Source organism: Neofelis nebulosa, chromosome 15 (assembly GCF_028018385.1).
Source record: "Neofelis nebulosa isolate mNeoNeb1 chromosome 15, mNeoNeb1.pri, whole genome shotgun sequence".
Classification (NCBI taxonomy): domain Eukaryota; kingdom Metazoa; phylum Chordata; class Mammalia; order Carnivora; family Felidae; genus Neofelis; species Neofelis nebulosa.
In genome coordinates, this window is record NC_080796.1 from 49,211,089 (window position 1) to 49,230,342 (window position 19,254).

Below are 19,254 nucleotides of genomic sequence, written 5' to 3' on the forward strand. Positions count from 1 at the left end.
AAAGGTCCTCAGTTTCTATGGTTTACCCCTTATTATCTTATCCATAGCTCTGGAAATATGTCATTTTTAATCCTAAGAACTTCAGAAAAAAATGTATTAATAATAGGAGGTTAATAATAGAAAAGAGATCTAAGCATGAAAATTAAATACTTGAAGCCTCAGTTTCTTGGTTGTCAAGTGAGACTAACAATTCCTCTTTCAACAGGTTGGTGAGAGAATGAAATTCCTAATACAGTGCCTGGCCTAGAGAGAGTAGGGGCATAACCATCAGCTAATACTTGTGATTTAGCAGCTAACAATGGTTTCCCATGGCCTACGCAATCAAGGCTCTGTACAGCCTGTCCTCCCACTATGCTTTGCCAGCCTTCTCTTCAGTAACTTCCGTTCATGCGTGTTAATACTCCAGAACTTTGGACTTGTGTCCTGCCTCTATGTGTGCTGTTTCTCAGCCAAGAAAGCCCTCTTCCTCCCCCTTATATAAGTACTCATGCTTCAAGGTCCAACTCAAACATCAACCCCTTCTTGACATCTTTGTTGACCTTCCCGGTCAGAACAATATTATTATACACTACTTGAACACTTAACATGCTACACTACATACACCTATAAATGTTCTTTCCTGTTGGTTTCAGCTCCTTGAGGGCGATTTCCCAATACCTAGCCCAGTGGTTCGCAAAATATGATCTGGGCACCCACGGGGATCCCATTTTCAGACCCTTTCAGGGGGCCCTCAAGGCCAAAATAATGTTCATAATAATATGCAGCTGTTATTTTCCTTTTTAACTCTCATTTTTTTCATGAGTGTACGTTGGACATGTATCTTCTAGAAAATACATGATAAGTGATCTGGCAACCCGTGGAATGCAAAAACAGATAGGAGATTCGAGTTATCTTCTATCAAGCCAGATATTAACAACATTTGGGGAAAAAAAGTAAAACAATGTCCTTCTTCTTGCTACATTTTGTTTTGAAAAATAATTTTTCATTAAAAGTGTTACGTTGACATGTAGTTGGTTTATTATTTTTAATGAATATTTAAAAATTCCTCAGTTCTGACTTCTTGAACGGTAACTATTGATAACTATATAACACACATGAACAAAAGTTCCTTGGGGTCTTCAATAATTTTTAAGAGTGTAAAAGGGATCCTGAGCCCAAAAAGTTAGGGAATGACTGACCTAGATGTTGGCTGGCACATCATAGGTGACCAATAATGTTTGCTGAATGAATGGAAAAGTATTAATACTCTAAAACCACAGCATCAGGGGTGCCTGGGTGGCTCAGTCAGTTAAACGTCCGACTCTTGAGTCAGAGAAAGACCAATATCATGTGACTTCACTCATATGAGGAATTTAAGACACAAAACAGATGACCCTAAGGGAAGGGAAGCGAAAATAATACAAAAACAGGGAGGGGACAAAACATAAGAGATTCTTGAATATGGAGAACAAACTCAGGGCGGCTGGAGGGGTTGGGGGTGAGGGGAGGGGCTAAACGGGCAAGGGGCATGAAGGAGGACACTTGTTGGGATGAGCACTGGGAGTTATACGTAGGGGATGAATCACTGGAACCTACTGCTGAAATCATTGTTGCACCATATGCTAATGACCTTGGATGTAAATTTTTTTTAATTAGTAAAAAAAAGAAAGTCTGACTCTTGACTTTGGCTTGGGTCATGATCTCACAGTTTGGAGGTTCGAGCCCCACATCGGGGTCTGTGCTGACAGCGTAGAGCCTGCTTGGGATTCTCTCTCTCCCTCTCTCCTTCTCTGTCTTTCCCCCACGGGTGTTTTCCCTCTCTCTCTCTCTCTCTCTCTTTCTCAAAATAAATAAATGAACTTTATTTATTTAAATAAATAAATAAAAAACTTTTAAAATAACAGCATCTTCCTTATGGCTAAGCCTTTTGTTTTCCACTGTCGACTTTGTGGCTAACACCACATGTCCCCCCAAAAGTTTTCTTAAATCTTTTTCTTTTTTCTATTTTTTTAGTGTTTGTTTATTTTTTGAGAGCAAGAGAGACAGAGTGGAAGTGGGGGAGGGTTAGAAAGAGAGGGAGACACAGAATCCCAAGCAGGCTCCAGGCTCTGAGCTGTCAGCACAGAGCCCAACGCGGGGCTCGAACTCGCGAGTGGTGAGATCATGACTTGAGCCGAAGTCGGACGTTTCACTCACCGAGCCACCCAGGCACCCCTTTTCCACTTAGTTTTTCTAAGTTTATTTATTTATTTTGAGAGAGACAGAAAGCACAAGTGGGGGAGGGGCAGAGAGAGAGGGAGAGAGAGAATCCCAGCAGATTCTCCACTATCAGCGCAGAGTGGGATGCGGGACTCGAACCCACAAACCATGAGATCATGACCTGAGCCAAAGTCTGAGGCTTGACCGACTGAGCCACCCAGGGCGCCCCTTAAAGCTTTCTTGAATGAGCCTCCCCTTCCCCATCTAGTCCTTGAATATATAATTTGATTCTCCTTACCTTGGAAGTTGTTCTAAAGGGGAAAAAAAACACAGTCATAAAGCATCAAAACCTGTAAGAATGTGTGACTTAGCCCTGTCAGTCCCAACAGGAAAATAAAGTGTAAACCAGCTTCCTCGAGGCTGCTATCAGCCAGAGGGTGGAGGGAGGGTAGGTCTGGACACCGAGATAACAAAGTGTTGCCATAGCTGTAGGCGTGCTGGTGACGACAAGAAGTCCTTGGACTGGCAAGCTGACTGGCACTTTGGCAGAAGGTGAGGTTTAAACCTCAGTTGATTATGTTCATTTTAAAAGATTTTGCGGGCCTGAGGCAGAGGGTATACAGCTTTTGACTTCATTTGTCTGCCAGCACCACCTCCAAGATCTCACTTCTAAGTATCCCACACTTCACGTGGTCACCACCTGCCATCTTCCCAGCTCACTGCCCCGTATCCCTATTCAGCGACTTACCAACCCCTGGAAACCTCCACACCACTGCCGTTTCCACTTCTGTTGTGATTTCTTGCCCTCCTTCACGTCCCTCCTTACCCAGCGTGAATTCCACGATCCAGTATCAAAAACGAACCCACTGCAAAGACGCTTCATTCTCTTGCTCTTCGCTGGCAAAATCCCAACCCTAGTTGAACTCAACTACCCACTTGTTCTTAATCTACGCACTCAGCTAACCATGGCCGAGGAAAAGCACTCAGCAGCACCGACTGACTTGCTTCGTATCTGTGACCACAAATTTCATCAGTGTCGGGCATTCCTACAACAGTTCATAGTTCCAGCTTTGTTTCTCCCACACTCTGAGACTGTTTCACAATTTCTTCCAATTTCCAGCATTCCCTTAAATACACATCCTCAGCTTACGGTCACACCTCATACTTCATTGAGAAACCAGACACAATTGGACATAAACAACCTCACCTTTCCACCACTAAATCCACCCATCTTCCAGCATTTGGACCCACATACTCTGCCTTCAATCCCGTAACAAGAAAAGAAGCCTCCTGGGGGCGCCTGGGTGGCTCAGTTGGTTAAGTGTCCGACTTCGGCTCAGGTCATGATCTCACACTCCATGAGTTCGAGCCCCGCGTTGGGCTCTGTGCTGACAGCTCAGAGCCTCGAGCCTGCTTCGGATTCTGTGTCTCCCTCTCTCTCTGCCCTCCCCTGCTCTCTCTCTCTCCATCAAAAAATAAGTAAACTCTAAAAAATAATTAAAAAAAAAAAAAAAGATTCCCTCTATCTCAAAAAGAAAAAAAAAAGAAAAAGAAAAGAAGCCTCCTGGATCCTGTCCCTCTGTGTCTACGGAAGGAATTCCAGCCTTCCTTAGCCCCTCTTTCTTGTAACCTATAATTGTCTCTCTCAAGCTTCTAGAACACTCACATGCAGTTAGTATCACCCATCTTAAAAATGAACAAAACTCTCTCAGATTCGTGCCCTCCAAGTTTCTGCAGCACTACAGCAAAGTTTCTCGAGCGTCACCTACGGTCATGGTCTCTACTTTGTCACGACCTCTTCTCTCTTCCACCTCCTCCAATGTGGCCTTTGTCCCCACCACTCAAACAGCCTTTATCAAGGTTGCCAGGAACATTTGCCAAGTCCAAGCCTCTGACTACTGTGGGTTGAACTGTGTCCCCCTAAAAGATATTGAAGGTCCTCATCCCGCAGTACTTGTGAATGAGACCTTGTTTGGAAATAGGGCCTTCGCAAGTTAAGATGAAGTCATTGGGTGGGTCTAATCTAATCTGATTGTGTCCTTATACAAAGGCTAATTTTGGACACAGACACACATGCATGAAACACATGTACTTGTGAACACCATGTGAACACGAAGGCAGAGATTGGGGTGATGCCCCAACAAGTCAAGGAATGTGAACGACTTCCGGCAATCCATGAGAAGCTAGAAGAGGCATGGAATAAATTCTCCCTGTCAACCTGCAGAAGGCACCAACTTTGCCAACCCCTGGATCTTGGCCTTCTAGCCTCTAGACCTGTGAGCAAATTCATTCGTTGTTTGAGCCACCAGTCGGTGGCGCATTGTTACAGCAGCCCTGGGGTACCGACGGAACTTTTCTTTGTGCCCCCATGACGCCACTCCCCTGGTTTCCCTACAGTTCCAGTGGCTCCTCTGAATGTTGGTCTGTATCAGAGCTCAGTCCACCCATATCTTTTTTTTTTTCTAGCCTCTCTAATCTAGGTGATCTCAACCTATGCTGATGACATCCTTACCTAAACTCTAGACTGACCTCACCCATGAGCTTCAGATTCCACTCTCCTGCCTCACCACGTGGATGTCCACACATCTCAACTTTATCATGATCAAAACAAAACTTTTTAAAAAAAATAATTTTATTTATTAAGTAGGCTCCATGCCCAACATGGGGCTCGAACTCATGACCCTGAGATCAACAGTCACATGCTCTACCCACTGAGCCAGCCATGCACCCAAGTCTTTTTTTTTTTTTTTAAATGTTCATTTATTTTGAGGGGGTGGGGAAGGGCAGAGAGAGAGGGAGAGAGAATCCCAAGCAGGCTCTGCACTCACAGTGCAGAGCATGTCTCGGGCCTTGATCTCAGGAACCATGAGATTATGCCCTGAGCTGAAACCAAGAGTCAGACACTTACTGACTAAGCCACCCAGGCGCTCCCCCAAAATAAAACTCTTAATTTAGCTCCCCCAGGCCCATCTTCCCCATGATCTGTAATGCCCCCAGTCCTCCTCACCCAGCTGCCAAGGCCCTAAATTCAGGAGTCACCCTCACTTCCTCTCAACTCCACATCTAATCCATCAGCAAATCCTGTCAGCACTACTTTGAAATTCACCAACTCTCTATCCCAAATTGACTCTTCTCACCATCCCCACACTATCACCTCCCTCCTAGACTCCCGCAGAGACCTTCTCTGCAGGGACCTTCTCTGCTGCATCTAGTCATCCAGTCCTGCTTCAAACAGCAGCCAGAATGACCTTTTTAAAATGTAAATTGGAGCACTGCAGTCCCTTCCTCAAAAGCTTAGTGTGATGGCAGCCCCATCACACTAAGAATAAAATCTGGAGTTCTGATCGACTTTGACGCTCAGTTTCTCCCTGTGAGGCCCTCTCTGCCTGCCTGCTCCCTCCCTTTTCCTGCCCTCGTCTGGCCCTGAGCCGCTGCACTGTCGCTTTTTGTTCCCGGGTCTGCCTCCCTAGCTGGATCTTTGTCATTTTAGTAGCCACACTGCCTGGTTGCCCTGCCTGACCCAGAGAAGACCATGAGCGTGGTTTGTTGAACAGACACCTCAGTCTGTTTGTTGCACAGACGTCCCAGCCACCAAAATTCCCTCCCGACTTAAAAATGCTGCCTCCTTTTTAGGGGCGCCTGGGTGGCTCGGTCGGTTAAGTGGCCGACTTTGGCTCAGGTCATGATCTCGCGGTCTGTGAGTTTGAGCCCCGCATCAGGCTCTGTGCTGATTGATGCAGGCTCTGTGCTGATTGATGCCTCGGAGCCTGAAGCCTGCTTCTGTTTCTGTGTGTCCCTCTCTCTCTGCCCCTCCCCCAGTCGTGCTCTGTCTCTGCCTTTCAAAAATGAATAAATGTTAAAAAAAAAAAATGCTGCCTCATTTTTGACCTTTCAAGTCCAATCTAATCTTTGCCCCCACATCCCAGCCAGTCAGGTTACTTCATTTCTGCCACCTCTCTCTGAACTCAGAGAACCCAGCCTCCTGGGCTTCTCTTGTTTCTCTTCTCCCTGAGCAAGCCCTTACTGTACTCCCAGCTCTCACCCCCACGCCCTCAGGGTGGTTCAGATTTCTGCCCCATTCGGCCAAGAAATTTCCTCAACTAAGACTCTTGCCAGATTCAAGTTTAACTTTTAAAAGGTCCCCTGGGATTTATCCAGAACGGCAGTGACATCTCAAAACCACTTAGAAACACCGCAGATGGGTAACACTTCCCCCTGTTTACTACTGAAAGTCCCTGGGAAGCCTCACAAAATTTCCTGGTGTGAAATAGGACACCCCACTGGAGAGTTTTGAAAACTTTTGGGTGAAATGCTGGTACAAGGTTCACACCACCTCCTTCTATCATTTGGTGGGTTCTGAGCTATGGCTCTGCTCTAATGACTTAACAGTTGTAAGGCATCTCAGAGGCTCAGTTTCCCCTTTTAGAAAATGGGGCTGGTTAAATATCATTAGGCAGTAAACTTTTTAAAACATTTTGTTAATGTTCATTTATTATTGAGAGAGAGAGAGAGAGAGACAGAGCATGAGCATGGGAGGGGCAGAGAGAGGAGATACACAATCCGAGGCAGGCTCCAGGCTCTGAGCTGTTAGCACAGAGCCCGACATGGGGGTCGAACTCAACAAACAGCGAGATCATGACCTGAGCCAAAGTCGGATGCTTAACAGACTGAGCCACCCAGGTGTGCCGGCAGTAAACTTTGTAAAGTTTATTTATGTATTGGAGTGGGGGGTGGCAGAGAGAGAGGGAGACAGAGAAGCCCAAGCAGGCTCCATGCTGTCAGCTGGGAGCCTGATGTGGGGCTCGATCCCATGAATCTCGAGATCATGACCTGAGCTCAAATCAAGAGTCAGATGCTCAACCGACTGAGCCACCCAGGTGCCCCTAGGTGGTAAACTTCTTAAATGCAGAGATCGTTTGAATTTGTCTTTGTAACCCTCAGCCCGGTACGTGGCACAGGGCCCAACGCACAACCCCAGGAGCTATATTCTTTGTGGATGGAGGCATGTCACTTTGTAGCACTGGAAAGCACGGTACATGTTTGTTGATAGAATTAATGAACGAACCAGATCTACTTTTGACGGTAGCGTAACGAAAAAGGACATCGTTTATAGTAAGACACGCTGAAAACGAACAAATGTTACGCCAACTTAAAGGGCTGTATTAAACATTACCTAGGAGTTTGCACAAGGTTTGGAGTCAATCCTAGATTCCAATTCGAGATCCAAGGCTGGTTGGCTGTGAGTTTAAGACAGATTACTTAATCTCTCTGAGCTTCCATTTCTTCACCTATACAATGGGGATTCTACTACTCACCTGATCAAGTTGTTCTGAGGCTAAGATTTCACTGACAAGTGTCGAAGGCCCAGGGCAGTGCACCAACGCATATCGAAGTTTCCAATCCTAAGACCACTACTGTTATGATTTTCATCTTGTACACCAGGTGTCTTCATGTGAGCATCGACCAATTTTGAAAAGGATGGTTTTGTTTTTCTCAAATGTCATTTATTAGAAAATACAGTTCCAGAGAAAGTAGCAGATACAAGGGAAGTGGATACAGTACACAGACCTCTTTCAATCAGGGGCAGAGAGGGTCAAAATAAAATGAGCTACAGGCCAAAAGCCAGTAACGCATCTATGGTCCATTCACCTGGAGGAGTTCTGCCCCTGTTCCCCACTTCCCCCAGCCCCTCCCCAACAGTGGCCACCTTACCCTTGACATTTTTAACCTAAAAGAAAAGTTTACATTTCCTTGCTCCCCTGTGGCTTCAGTGAACGGAGCTTCTTTCTCTGGTTATGGAATGAGTCAGCAAACGGGGGAATTTCTGATCCTTGGAGCTGAGAAGGAAGCTGGGGAGGGATAGTTCAGAGTCTCCTCGATTCCCTCCATGCCCCAACCCTGGGGTACATCCAGCCAATTCCGGTTTAAATATATCAAATTCAAAGTCTCTCCCTTTTTTTTTCCCCCCCAAAGGATACAACCCTTTGGAGTAAAGCACAAGAGTGAATCCGAAATCCACCAGGTACGGAATAAAAAGTGTAAGAGACAAGAGACCCAGTCTCTCGCTCCTAGCTCAGCTCCCGGGGATCAATCATCCCCCCTCCGATCCAGCCTTCTGGCCACCAAAGAACATCACTGGAGTCTCCCACCCCACGCCCCTTTTCCTCCGCTTAGGGCATCCCTTTGGCTCCAGACTAAATAAGTTTATGGCCCCAAAAAATGAGGGAAATTCTTATTTAAAAAAAAAAAAATGTGACAGAAGTGGAGTTTGGGAAAAGCAGCACACAAAAAAGGGGGGGTGTGGCGGGTGATGGGGCCACACTGGCATCTGCGGCCTAGCGTCTCCTTCCCAGGGCCAGGATGTCCTTGGGCGGGGTGGGGTGGGGGGACCAAATCTAAGGGCTGAGGCAGCACTTTATCCCACCAGGGAAAAAGGAAGGGAGAGAGACGTGTGGAGAAGCACCCCCAGCATACCCTCAGGGACCAGATGGTCCCCAGAAGGGTCGTGAGAATGGAGGGGTAGAAGACCGTATTCGGGGCACGTCCTGGCAAAGTCGGGGAAGACGGAAGGAAAAGCTCCCCCTGAAAGAGCCCAGGTCCCTGAACACAGGTCCTCGGCAGGGCCCCGTTCGGAAGGCCCTCCCTTACACCCGTAGGTATCACACCGCTCTCCTTTGGAGGCACAATCAGAAAGGCCCACAGCAGGCCTCAGTCCAGCACACCAGACCCTCCCCGCCCCTCCCCGGCCTGCCCTTAGAGAGGGAGGGCTCTCACCCAGGACCCACTGGGCCCCTCCCCAAATAATTCCTATGGATAGAAAAACACAGATGAGAAACAAACAAGCGAACAAACAAAACCCTAGGGGAAAGTCCAATAAGAACCTTAATCATACAAAAAGTCCGACGTCTTCCTCTTTTGCCTTCCGAGGCATATGCAAGTCCCTTCTCACGAGGCTTCCTGTCCAGTCAGGACAACATTACTATTTCATTTTTTAAAAATAAAAATAAAGATATCCACCCACCCTCCCTCAAAACGCTACTTCATTCAGCCCGCCCCACTCACCCCCAACCAGGCGTTGCTCCCTTGACACAAGGTAACCTTAAAACTTCGCGGCAGCCTCACAGCCGCTCAGCACAGCCAACCCAAATGCCGCCGGGCAGAGGAGGGGACAGCAGACAGCATCTAACTCTGCCCGCCTCCCGTCACAGGGGCCTGAGCCACCCGGACAGAGGGGAGGCCCGCCAAGGGCTCTGCCCCTTCACAAGGAAAGGGCACATGGGGCAGGGGAGAGTCGTCTCCCCCAGCACCCCCAGCCGCCTGGGGTCCTGGGCGGGGGTTGGTGGGGGGGATGGGTCGGGCTCTGCTGGGCTCACAAGGTCTCATGACTTCGAGATCCCAGTGCGAACCAGCCAGTCTTCTCCTGGGCCAGGTCCAGCTCTCGAAGGCGGATGTGCACCTCCCCGAGGAGAACGTTCTCCCAGAATCCTTGCTCGCTCAGCACACTCAGCTGCAGCTCCCGCTGCTGTAGGTCTCCCTTGGGGATCCCGTCATACACCAGCTGCGAACAGAGATGGGGAAGATGGGGGGACACAGAAGAGGGAGATGCTTAAGTCTGTGGAGGTTCGATCTGGCGGGGGCTAAGACGACTTCTCTCCCCAGCCCGAGTCCACGGGATTAGAGAAGGTACTTGGAACCCAAGAAGAGCTTTACAGAACTCTGCTCTTTGGGGCAACCTGGCTGGCTCAGTCGGAAGAGCAAACGACTCTTGATCTCGGGGTTGTAAGTTCAAGCCCCACGTTGGGTGTAGAGATTACTTAAATATCTAAAAGCAAATGAATAAATAAGTAAATAAATAAAGAACTTTGTTCTTTGCTTAGAGTTGAGGAAGGTGAGGACTTTTTTTTTTTTTAAGTTTCCTTTTTTCCTTGGGGCACTTGCGTGGCTCAGTTGGTTGAGCGTCTGACTTCAGCTCAGGTCATGGTCTCATGGTTTGTGAGTTCGAGCCTGCATTGGGCTCGCTGCTGGCAGCACAGAGCCCGCTTCAGATCCTCTGTCCCCTCTCTCTCTCTGCCGCTCCCCCACTGGCGCTTTGTCTCTCTCAAAATAAACTTTAAAAACAAGTTTCCTTTTTTCCCAGGTTTCTTCATTTTAGACAGAGCATGAGCAGGAGAGAGGGGTAGAGGGAGGGGGAGGGAGAGGGAGGGGGAAGGAGAGGGAAGGAGGGGGAGGGAGAGAGGGAGAGAGAGGGAAAGAGAATACCTCAAGCAGGCCCCATGCTCAGTGAAGAGCCCAATGCAGTGCTCTATCCTACAATCCTGGGATCATGATCTGAGCCAAAACCAAGAGCTAGATACTCAACCAAGGGAGTCACCCAGGCATGCCACAGGTGAGGGCTTTTTATTGGGGCCACGGCTCATTATCAGCAAAGGACCAGCAGGCTCCTCCTCCCCACGGGACAGGGCCAAGGCCATACCCCAGCTGTGGACTCCCTGACCGAAGGGTCAGCAAACTTGTTTATGTGAGGAGCCAGACAGGAGTACAAACAGTCTGCTATGTCACAAGCACGCAATCCTGCCGCTGCAGCATGAAAGCAGCCACAGACGACACTTCCGTGATAGGTGGGGCCACATTCCAATACAACTTTATTTACACAAACAGGTACAGTTTGCCAACCCACCCCAGCCCCTCCTCCACACACCATCTCATTGTAGGTGGGGTTGCAGGTTTTCCGGGCCACTTTGGTTTTCTTCTTAGTGGTTTTCTGAGGGTCAGGAAGGAGGTAAATCTTCACGTAGGGGTCTGGGTCATTTCCATCCTGCAGCAGTTGCTACAAAGGGAGTGCAAATTTTACAAATGTTACAAAAAGAAGATTCATACGTCTGTGTCCCTATCACCATTCCTGTGATCACAGCCTGATCCAGACTCTTCTCCCTCACACCTGGCTTCTTACAAGGCACCATAATTTGTCTGCTTTCCAGCTCACTCCCTTCTGATAGAAATATCTACCATGACAATATTAGGTGTCCTACCAAAACATCAATCCGATTGCCCATTACACCCAGTCTATACTTTTCATACAAATGCTCGGGGCATGCCATAACTTGGTCTGTTTTGACTGAGCCACCGTGTCCCCAGATATCTTCCTGCCTTGCCCAATGTCTTTGTCTATTTTGTCATTTGATCCAAGTAACCCCCAAGAGGTGCAAAATGAGTCAGAGAGATATTAAGTTGCTTGCTGAAGGCCAGCCAATTAGTGATTCATCCAGCCTGATCCTTTTTAATTAGATCTTGTCATGCCTCTGCTCAAAACCCTCCAACGGTTCCCATTTCATTCTGGGTAAAAGCCACAGTCTTGACTGTGGGACTCAGGTTCTGGAGTGCTGTGCCCTTTGCAACCCCAACATCTACTATTCATTCTCCCCTTTGCTCTGCAGCCTTCAGCCACAATGACCCCTTGCAGTTCCCAGCACGCCCCAGGCAGGTTCCTGACTCAGGGCTTTGGGATTTAACTGCTCCCTCTACCTGGAACAGTCCTCACCTTGTTCCGTCTTTGCTTGAACACCTTGCCATCAATGAAGGCTTCCCTGACCACTCTATAAAATTGTCACCACTTCACTCCACCCCAGTATTTGTTCTCTGCTTTATTCCTCTCCAGAGCACTTACCACTGTCTGACCTGCCATATATTTCACTCGTCTGTTTGTCTGTCTGTCTCTTCCTACTAGAATGTAAGCTCCTCGAAGGCAGGGATTGTGTTTTGTTTACCCTTAGATCTAGAGCTAGTAAATCAGTGCCCGGCACAGAGTAGGCACCTGATGAACATTTATTGAATGAATGAATGAATGAATGAATGATGAATGAATGAATGAAGCTGTCAGACTGAAACCCAGGTTGCTCTGATTCCAAAGTTCATGCCCCTGCCACACACCAATGCCCCAACCCACAAAAGTCCAGCACATGGCAGGTATTGAATGCAAGTTCCCTTCCCCTTCCTACCCACAATTTTGTGATTATATACTGCCTTATGCTCGAAGGACATCATGTGGCTGCCTTATCTCTACGACCAGGTAATAAACCCTTTGGGCCTCTTCCTCATAATAATCATCATAATTGCCACAACACTAATACCAGGCATTCTGTTAAGTGCTCTGTATGCGCTATTTCCTTGAAACCCTCCATAACTCTACGAGGTAGATACTAACATCTTCATTTCAGTGAGGGTCGGGACACTTAGACAACTTGCCAAAGACCGCGGGTAGTAAGAACCTATATCTGGCGGTGCTTGCCTGCTTGGTCATATCTCAGGCCTGGGCTGGTAGCAGGGCCACCGGGGGTACTCAGTAACTTCTGTGGTTACTCTCATGAGAGGAAGGGAGAAAACTTCTGACCAGTCAGAAAACTACTGGAAGAAAGATGCAGAACCACGTGAAGGCTGTGTGCGTGTACTTACCAAACCCCGAATATGCATCACCATGATGAAGAGTTTATTGTTTTTGTAGGAGATGGACAACTTCACCTCCCCTCCCACCTTCCCAACGGGCCGGGCCCATGAGCCGTCTGGAGGGACAAAGAAACCAAGAAAGGTCACGAAGGAAGTCTCGTCCCCAGCTGGTGCCAGGCAGTTGTTTCCATTGTCCTCTACCCCTTCCCCCCCACCCATCCCCCAGGATCTCCCTGTCAGGTTCTTGATATCAGATGGGGGAACTGTCAAGTGATGTCTGTGAACATGATTCAGAATCAGGTTGAGATGTTCTATCCAGTTTGTGTGGTGTAATGAGCAGGCGGATATCCAGTCGCTGGGAAACCTGCACGAGGAGCAGGGGGCCCCACAGCCTGAGCGGGACACCAGATTCTCCAGCCAGTAGGCGAAGAGACAGAGGCAGGTCAAGGGAAGAGAACTGGGGAGGGAGGGGGGGGCAGGAGAGATGACCTTTGGGAATGGTTCAGAGAGGTTGGCAGGAGCGTCACAGAGAAGGCAGCGTACCTGAGGACTTAGGAGCTGGGCTGGTGCCCGTAGCCTTGTCATCTCGGGGCAGGGGGTGGAAAAAGGTGTATACCAAATCACACTGAAATGATATCAGACACAGAGTCACTCTTCAAGAAGGCAACGGACCCATAAAAAAAGGCAAGGGACTATTCCAGATTTTAAAAAACTTGGTAAAATGGAACCAAATATCTTTTGCACTTCTTATTTGGATCATGGCTCAAACCAACCAGCTGTAAAAAGAATTTGGGGGATGACAGGGAGATTTTCAATATGGACTATATATTAGATGGTATGATTTCTATAGTTATATAAGAATACATAGTATTTAGGGATAGAATGTCATGATGTCTGGGATTTAGTTTAAAACACTTCATACAAAAAGAGATGAAGCAAATATGGCAAAACATTAACCGCTTGGGTGATGAAGATATAGGCACTCATTATACTGTTTCTCTGCTTCTGTAGATGTTTGAAAGTTCTCATAACAAAAAGTTCTTCAAAAAGGAAAAAAAAAAAAAAAAACCTAAGTCACATCAGGTCAAAAGCAGTCTGTTCTTTTGTGCCGCCCCCTCCCCTATGGACACACATACACCTTTCAAGCAGAGAAATATTTGAGCCAACTCTGGACAGAGCCCATGAATCCTACTCTCAAGAATGGTTCCTAAGTCTGTTAGGGAAAACAAAAACTAAAATGTGTGAAAATACCTACTCTAGCGTCAATAGTGAAAAAAGGGGGGTAGGGCATAATCTCTCTCTCATGAAACGAATGGTTAAGGAGATTGTGGCATTGCAAGTCAAAGTATAATTTCGTACAGATATTCAAAGTGCTGCTTATTATAAACACCAAGTGAGAAAAATATTATCTAGTGATATTGGAGCTAAAGCAGTAAGAGTCACACTTGCCTACAGACAAATAGGAAGGAAACACAGAAATGGGGTTAGATGATGGGTCAGAAGGGATGGGGCTCCTGATGCCTACATTGGTTTTTATGCCCATTATAATACCAAATTACAATGCCATTTGTTTAAGAAAAAAATCTAGGTAAATACACACTCAACCTGCTCAAAAAATCTCCTTTCCTTCCCAAGGTTCTGAATACTCCTAGCACTCCAAGACCGGCTCTGATACCTGCCCCAGACGCACACGTTCAAAGCATTTACCAGCACGACCCCAGGCGCTGCAGCCACGCCCCTCCCTCCCTCGCTGTGCCGGCCACCGCCCTCCTCGCAAATCCCGTCCTTGACCGCCAGGGGGCGCGCATCCTCCCTGCTTCCACTACATACCCCTCCCCCCCCCAAACCAGACCTTCCCCGAACAGACCACAAGAGAGAGCCCACTCACCTCGGCCACCTCGGGGGCTGCGTGGGTCAAGTGCCAGATGTAGCGGTTTAACTCCTCCCTCCGCCGCTCGGCCACCGCCTCTCCCCTCGAGCGGCCAATCACGAAGCGACTAGGGAAGCTGGCGAGGCAGGTGGGCCGTGGGAACACCCGGAGGGGCAAGAAGGGAAAAGAGAGGGAAGAGGCGACAGGCTTTAGCCACCTTTCATTGGCATTTTCGGCAACCTGACCCACATGTTTCACTAGCCGGCCCCATTCCTCCCCCAGCTCCCGGGGCCTGCTCCAGCGACACACTCCTTCCCGCAGCATCTCGCACCGCAGTTCCAGGGATGTCAGGCAAGAAAACCACGCTGATGGGCAGCGACCTGTGGCTCCCCGGAAGTGCCTCGGGGGCTCTGGAGGAGCTCGCAGTTTTCCCCATCAGGGTCAAAATTCATTTGAAAAATCATTTTAAAAAACTGTGGTGACATACGCAGAACGTAAAATTTACCATCTTAACCATTTAAAAAAATTTTTTTTAACATTTATTTATTTTTGAGACAGAGAGAGACAGAGCATGAGCGGGGGAGGATCAGAGGGAGGGAGACACAGAATCCGAAACAGGCTCGAGGCTCTGAGCTGTCAGCACAGGGCCCGACGCGGGGCTCGAACTCACGGGCTGTGAGATCATGACCTGAGCCGAAGTCGGCCGCTTAACCGACTGAGCCACCCAGGCGCCCCATCTTAACCATTTTTAAGTGTATGGTTCAGTGGCATGAAGCACATTCACGGAGCTGTGCAGCCATCACCGCGCCCCTTTCCAGAACTCTCATCTCACATGACTGAAACCCTGTACCCATTAAACAACTCCCCATTCCGCTTCCTTCCTCCAAGCCCCGGTAGCCACCATGCTACTTTTGGTCTCTAGGAATCTGGTCACTTGTAGGACCTCATATAAGTGAAATATGACACAAGATTTGTCTTTTTTGTGACTGGCTTATTTCACTTAGCGTAAGGTCCTTCAAGGCTCATCCATGTTGTAGCATGTGCCAGAATTTCCTTCTTTTCAAGATTTCATAACATTCTATTGTATGTATATACCAAATTTTGCTTATTTATCTTTTACTCTTTAAAAGACCAGAAACTTTGAGGGCCTCCTGGGTGACCCAGTCGATCAAGCATCTGACTTCGGCTCAGGTCATGATCTCACAGCTGGTGAGTTTGAGCCCTGCGTCGGGCTCTGTGCTGACAGTTCAGAGCCTGGAGCCTGCTCTGGCTTCAGGGTCTCCCTCTCTCCCTGTTCCTCCCCCACTCACGCTCTCTCTCTCTCTCTCAAAAATAAATAAACGTTAAAAAAAAAAAAGAGAAGAAACTTTGAAACAAAGATTCGGTCAGTCCTCTTAGACCCAGTTTTCTCTCCTTCTGGCAGGTGGGCTCAAGCTTATTTTCAAGACTGGGCTGAGAGAGTCAGGAGATACCGGCCAGCAGGGGGGGCACTTGCCATCACACTGATCACCAGGCCAAGAAAAGCAAACAGATCTTGGAAAGGGTACTTTCAGGATCCTGCAGTACCCCCCAACCCTCCCCCCACCCCTGCCCCGGGCCCTCTGCAGCTCCGGTCTCCCTCCCCAGGATCTCCCTGTGCAGAGAAGAGAGGGGACAGCTACCTGGGCAAAAGGGAAGAAGGAAAGAGCAGCCGCAGCTTATTGTGTAATTCCTGGAACTCTTCAAACGTCCGTTGGATGTAAGTGGCCTCGTGAGCATTCTCTCGCATCACCTTCACCACATAAACCTGCAAAGGTCCAAGTCTTAGTACCTGCCAACCCCTGTGCACCCAATGAAGGGAGTAGGTAAGGGAACAGAAGGGTGTGTGTGTGTGTGTGTTGGGGGAATACACTTTCCAGAAGGAAAAGAGCAAAAGTGCCTCCAAAGAAGAAGAGGATAGACATTACATGTGCAGGAATCTGAAAAGCAAAATTTCCTATACATGTTTCATAGGATCTTTGACCCAGAGGGAATAACCACTCAATTCAGCTCCCTGATTCCAGCAGCCCACTTGGGCACGGGAGAGGGAAGTGGTCTGTGACTGCGTGGCTCCTGGCACGGGATGCTCACAACTCCAGTGCCCACGTGTGGATGTGAAGAGACAGAATCCCAATATGCTGGGGGCGGTGGGGAGCAAGGCAGGGTCATATTGGAGAAGACACTTACATAGCCCTTGTTGGGGTGGAAAATCTTCTCGTGGCGGCAGAGGAAAACATCACTGATGCGGCCAGAGCTCTTGAGCGTGTGTGTTCGGGGGGCAAAGGAAAGGGTCAGCCGGTCATCTGAGCCTGTGAATTTCATCTGAGCCAGATTATGGATGAAGAAATTGAGCTTTGTGGCTACACTGCCCAGGCTGGACTCAATCAACCTGTTGGTGCAGGACGATGGGAATGAAAAGATGTAACCATGGACCCAAGTCCCCACTGGCTGGACAGAGCTATCTCAGCGAATATCCTCTGACACCTGAGACCCACACGCAGTTCAGCAGAATCATTTTCCTTGGGTAATATCCTCGTAGAGTGCTTGACGGGCACGTGATCATCTACATGCAATTTATTCATGTGAATCCTGGGGGCTTATCTCCCCTTTCTGCCCTCCTGAGCATCTTTGGATGGTTAAACCAAGGTAGGAAGGAATGAGGGATTCCAACACAGGGTCAGCATGTAAAGGTCTTTATATAGTAGACATCCAGTACAGTGAAGCCTCACCAAGCATCGTTCAATCTAGAGACTTCTGATCAAAAGGAGAGGTTCTATGTTAGAACACATCGTCAAATGTGGGAACATGGAACCATGGAACTCCACGTTTTGATAAACGGAAAGGCTCTGATCCAGAGAGCCGGACCCTAAGGAAAACCCACGATCATCCCATCGACAAAGTCTTTGACCAGCACCTAGCAAGAACGTAAGTAAGAGATTGCAATGGCTCTGTACACAAAGCTCAGCACCAACAACTGAGTCAGAGAAGTCAAGTAACCTCCCTAAAGGCAGAGGCAAAGTCAGGACGACACGTGTTGTCGACTCTAAGCTCTGCCATCTGAGCTAAGCCTTTCCTGTCTCCCCAACCCTACTCCTCCCCATCCTCCTCCAGGCAGCCCGGACATGAACTACTCGGGGTGGGCAGCGCTGTCCTGTGCACAGGGTATTACCTAGTGAAGTAGGTAGTAGCATTGGCCTCTGTGTCCTGAGGCCTCAGAGCATCATACACGTATTTGAGGTCCTCCAGGTCTGAGAGCTCGGGGATCCCACAGGACAACATCTAGGAGAAAAGCAAAGTTGGGAGAGAGGGCACCTGGAACAGCCAGGAATTCTTGGTGCTTCTTCCCCTGCTATTTTCTATAGCGAGGCTCCCTAACCCTCTTAGAAGGCGGTAGACAGATGCCGTGGGCAGTGGCTAGAAGGCCACAGGAATGGAGGGGCCGGGACAGGAAGCCAGACACTGCACAGACACCACGGTCACCAGTAGTCTGGGCCCTGCCTTTATCTAGACCTCAGAGAAACAGATCTCCAGAAATCCTCTGAAGCCAGACAGGGGAGTCTTAAAGAAGGTGCCAGATGATAAGAGGGAGGGGTTCAGAGAGAGATGGAACTCCTCACCAGGCCCAGAAGGTTGAGGAAGAGGTGGGTGTGCTTGCGAATGAGGTTGTAGGCTTGGCAGCAAAGGTCAACAAAATCATGGAAGCGGCTGGAAGGCTTGTCACCCCCGTTGATGACATACGCCATATCCGAGGTGAAGACAAAGGGGGCACGGTCCCTGGGCCAAGGGGAACACACAGGTAGAAGGTCAACATGGGGGAGGAAGCCCACCTTGTGGGGTTACATCAGAGAATGATTCACCTCAACACTTGTGGGAACCTGGGGAGACGGGGCTCTAACTTTATCCTTTTTCTCTTCCTACCTTAATCTTAAAAGATCCCCAGAGGGGCACCTGGGTGGTTCAGTCGGTTGAGCAACCGATTTCGCCTCGGGTCATGACCTCACGGTTCGTGAGTTCGAGCCCCGCATCGGGCTCTGTGCTGACAGCTCGGAGCCTGGCGCCCGCTTCAAATTCTGTGCCTCCCTCTCTCTCTGCCCCTCCCCTGCTTGTGCTCTGTCTCTCTCTCAAAAATAAATAAACGTTAAAAAAAAGAAACAGAAGTTTTTAAAAAAAGATCCCCAGAGACATCCTTCATTGATTCCCCGTCCGTGAGCTACCAGTATTTTTTCCTGGATATCTAATCGTGTTCCCTTTTGCTGTGGTTTGGGCCCGTTTCCCTTTGCTCGCTCCTCAGCACGGAGGGAGAAGAGCTGGTCCCCACCTTCATCTGCAAGGCCTCGCAAGGACTTGACCTCTGTAGCAGGCTTCCCTTCTCCGGAGCTGCTCAGCTCAGGGACTGAAGTACAGCCCCTTCCGTTACAGGCTTGTGTTCAGTGCTGAACCATTTCTACTGACCTCCCTGCCCTACGCACACAGCCTGGCTTCAGGAGACCACTTACCGCTTGATGTTGCCAAACATCTGTGCATGGCCCAGGAAGCGGCCAAAATCTATGTGGAACATGTGGCCCGTGGTCTTCAGCATGATATTGTCATTGTGCCGGTCACAGATGCCCAAGACGTACGTGGCCACGCAGCAGCCAGCACAGGAGTAGATGAAGTTCTCCACAGCCTGGGAGGAAGGCAGGCAGATGGGAGGGCAGGACATAAAGCCGGATCCGAGGGACTCCAGGGGCCACAGCCAGACTGAATTC

General features: G+C 48.7%; 1 protein-coding gene and 1 non-coding gene across 7 annotated transcripts in view; both read right to left on the reverse strand.

Annotated features, from left to right (window-relative positions):
- Positions 1-4,831: 4,831 nt before the first annotated feature.
- On the reverse strand, positions 4,832-4,904 carry TRNAN-GUU (transfer RNA asparagine (anticodon GUU)). The gene has a single exon. It is a non-coding gene; the product is annotated as a tRNA-Asn (tRNA).
- A 2,756-nt stretch (positions 4,905-7,660) lies between these two features.
- PIK3C2B (phosphatidylinositol-4-phosphate 3-kinase catalytic subunit type 2 beta) overlaps positions 7,661-19,254 on the reverse strand; it is a 65,974-nt gene continuing 54,380 nt past the window's right edge. For all 6 annotated transcript variants that reach the window (XM_058701965.1, XM_058701966.1, XM_058701970.1 and 3 more), the window contains 10 exons: positions 19,003-19,172; positions 18,124-18,280; positions 17,676-17,785; positions 16,694-16,895; positions 16,150-16,274; positions 14,507-14,624; positions 13,162-13,243; positions 12,628-12,734; positions 10,877-11,005; positions 7,661-9,736 (listed from right to left, as the gene is read on the reverse strand). In XM_058701965.1, the coding sequence (XP_058557948.1) occupies positions 9,548-9,736; positions 10,877-11,005; positions 12,628-12,734; positions 13,162-13,243; positions 14,507-14,624; positions 16,150-16,274; positions 16,694-16,895; positions 17,676-17,785; positions 18,124-18,280; positions 19,003-19,172 (1,389 nt within the window). In that variant the 3' untranslated portion in view covers positions 7,661-9,547. The remainder of the gene's footprint in view (positions 9,737-10,876; positions 11,006-12,627; positions 12,735-13,161; positions 13,244-14,506; positions 14,625-16,149; positions 16,275-16,693; positions 16,896-17,675; positions 17,786-18,123; positions 18,281-19,002; positions 19,173-19,254) is intronic.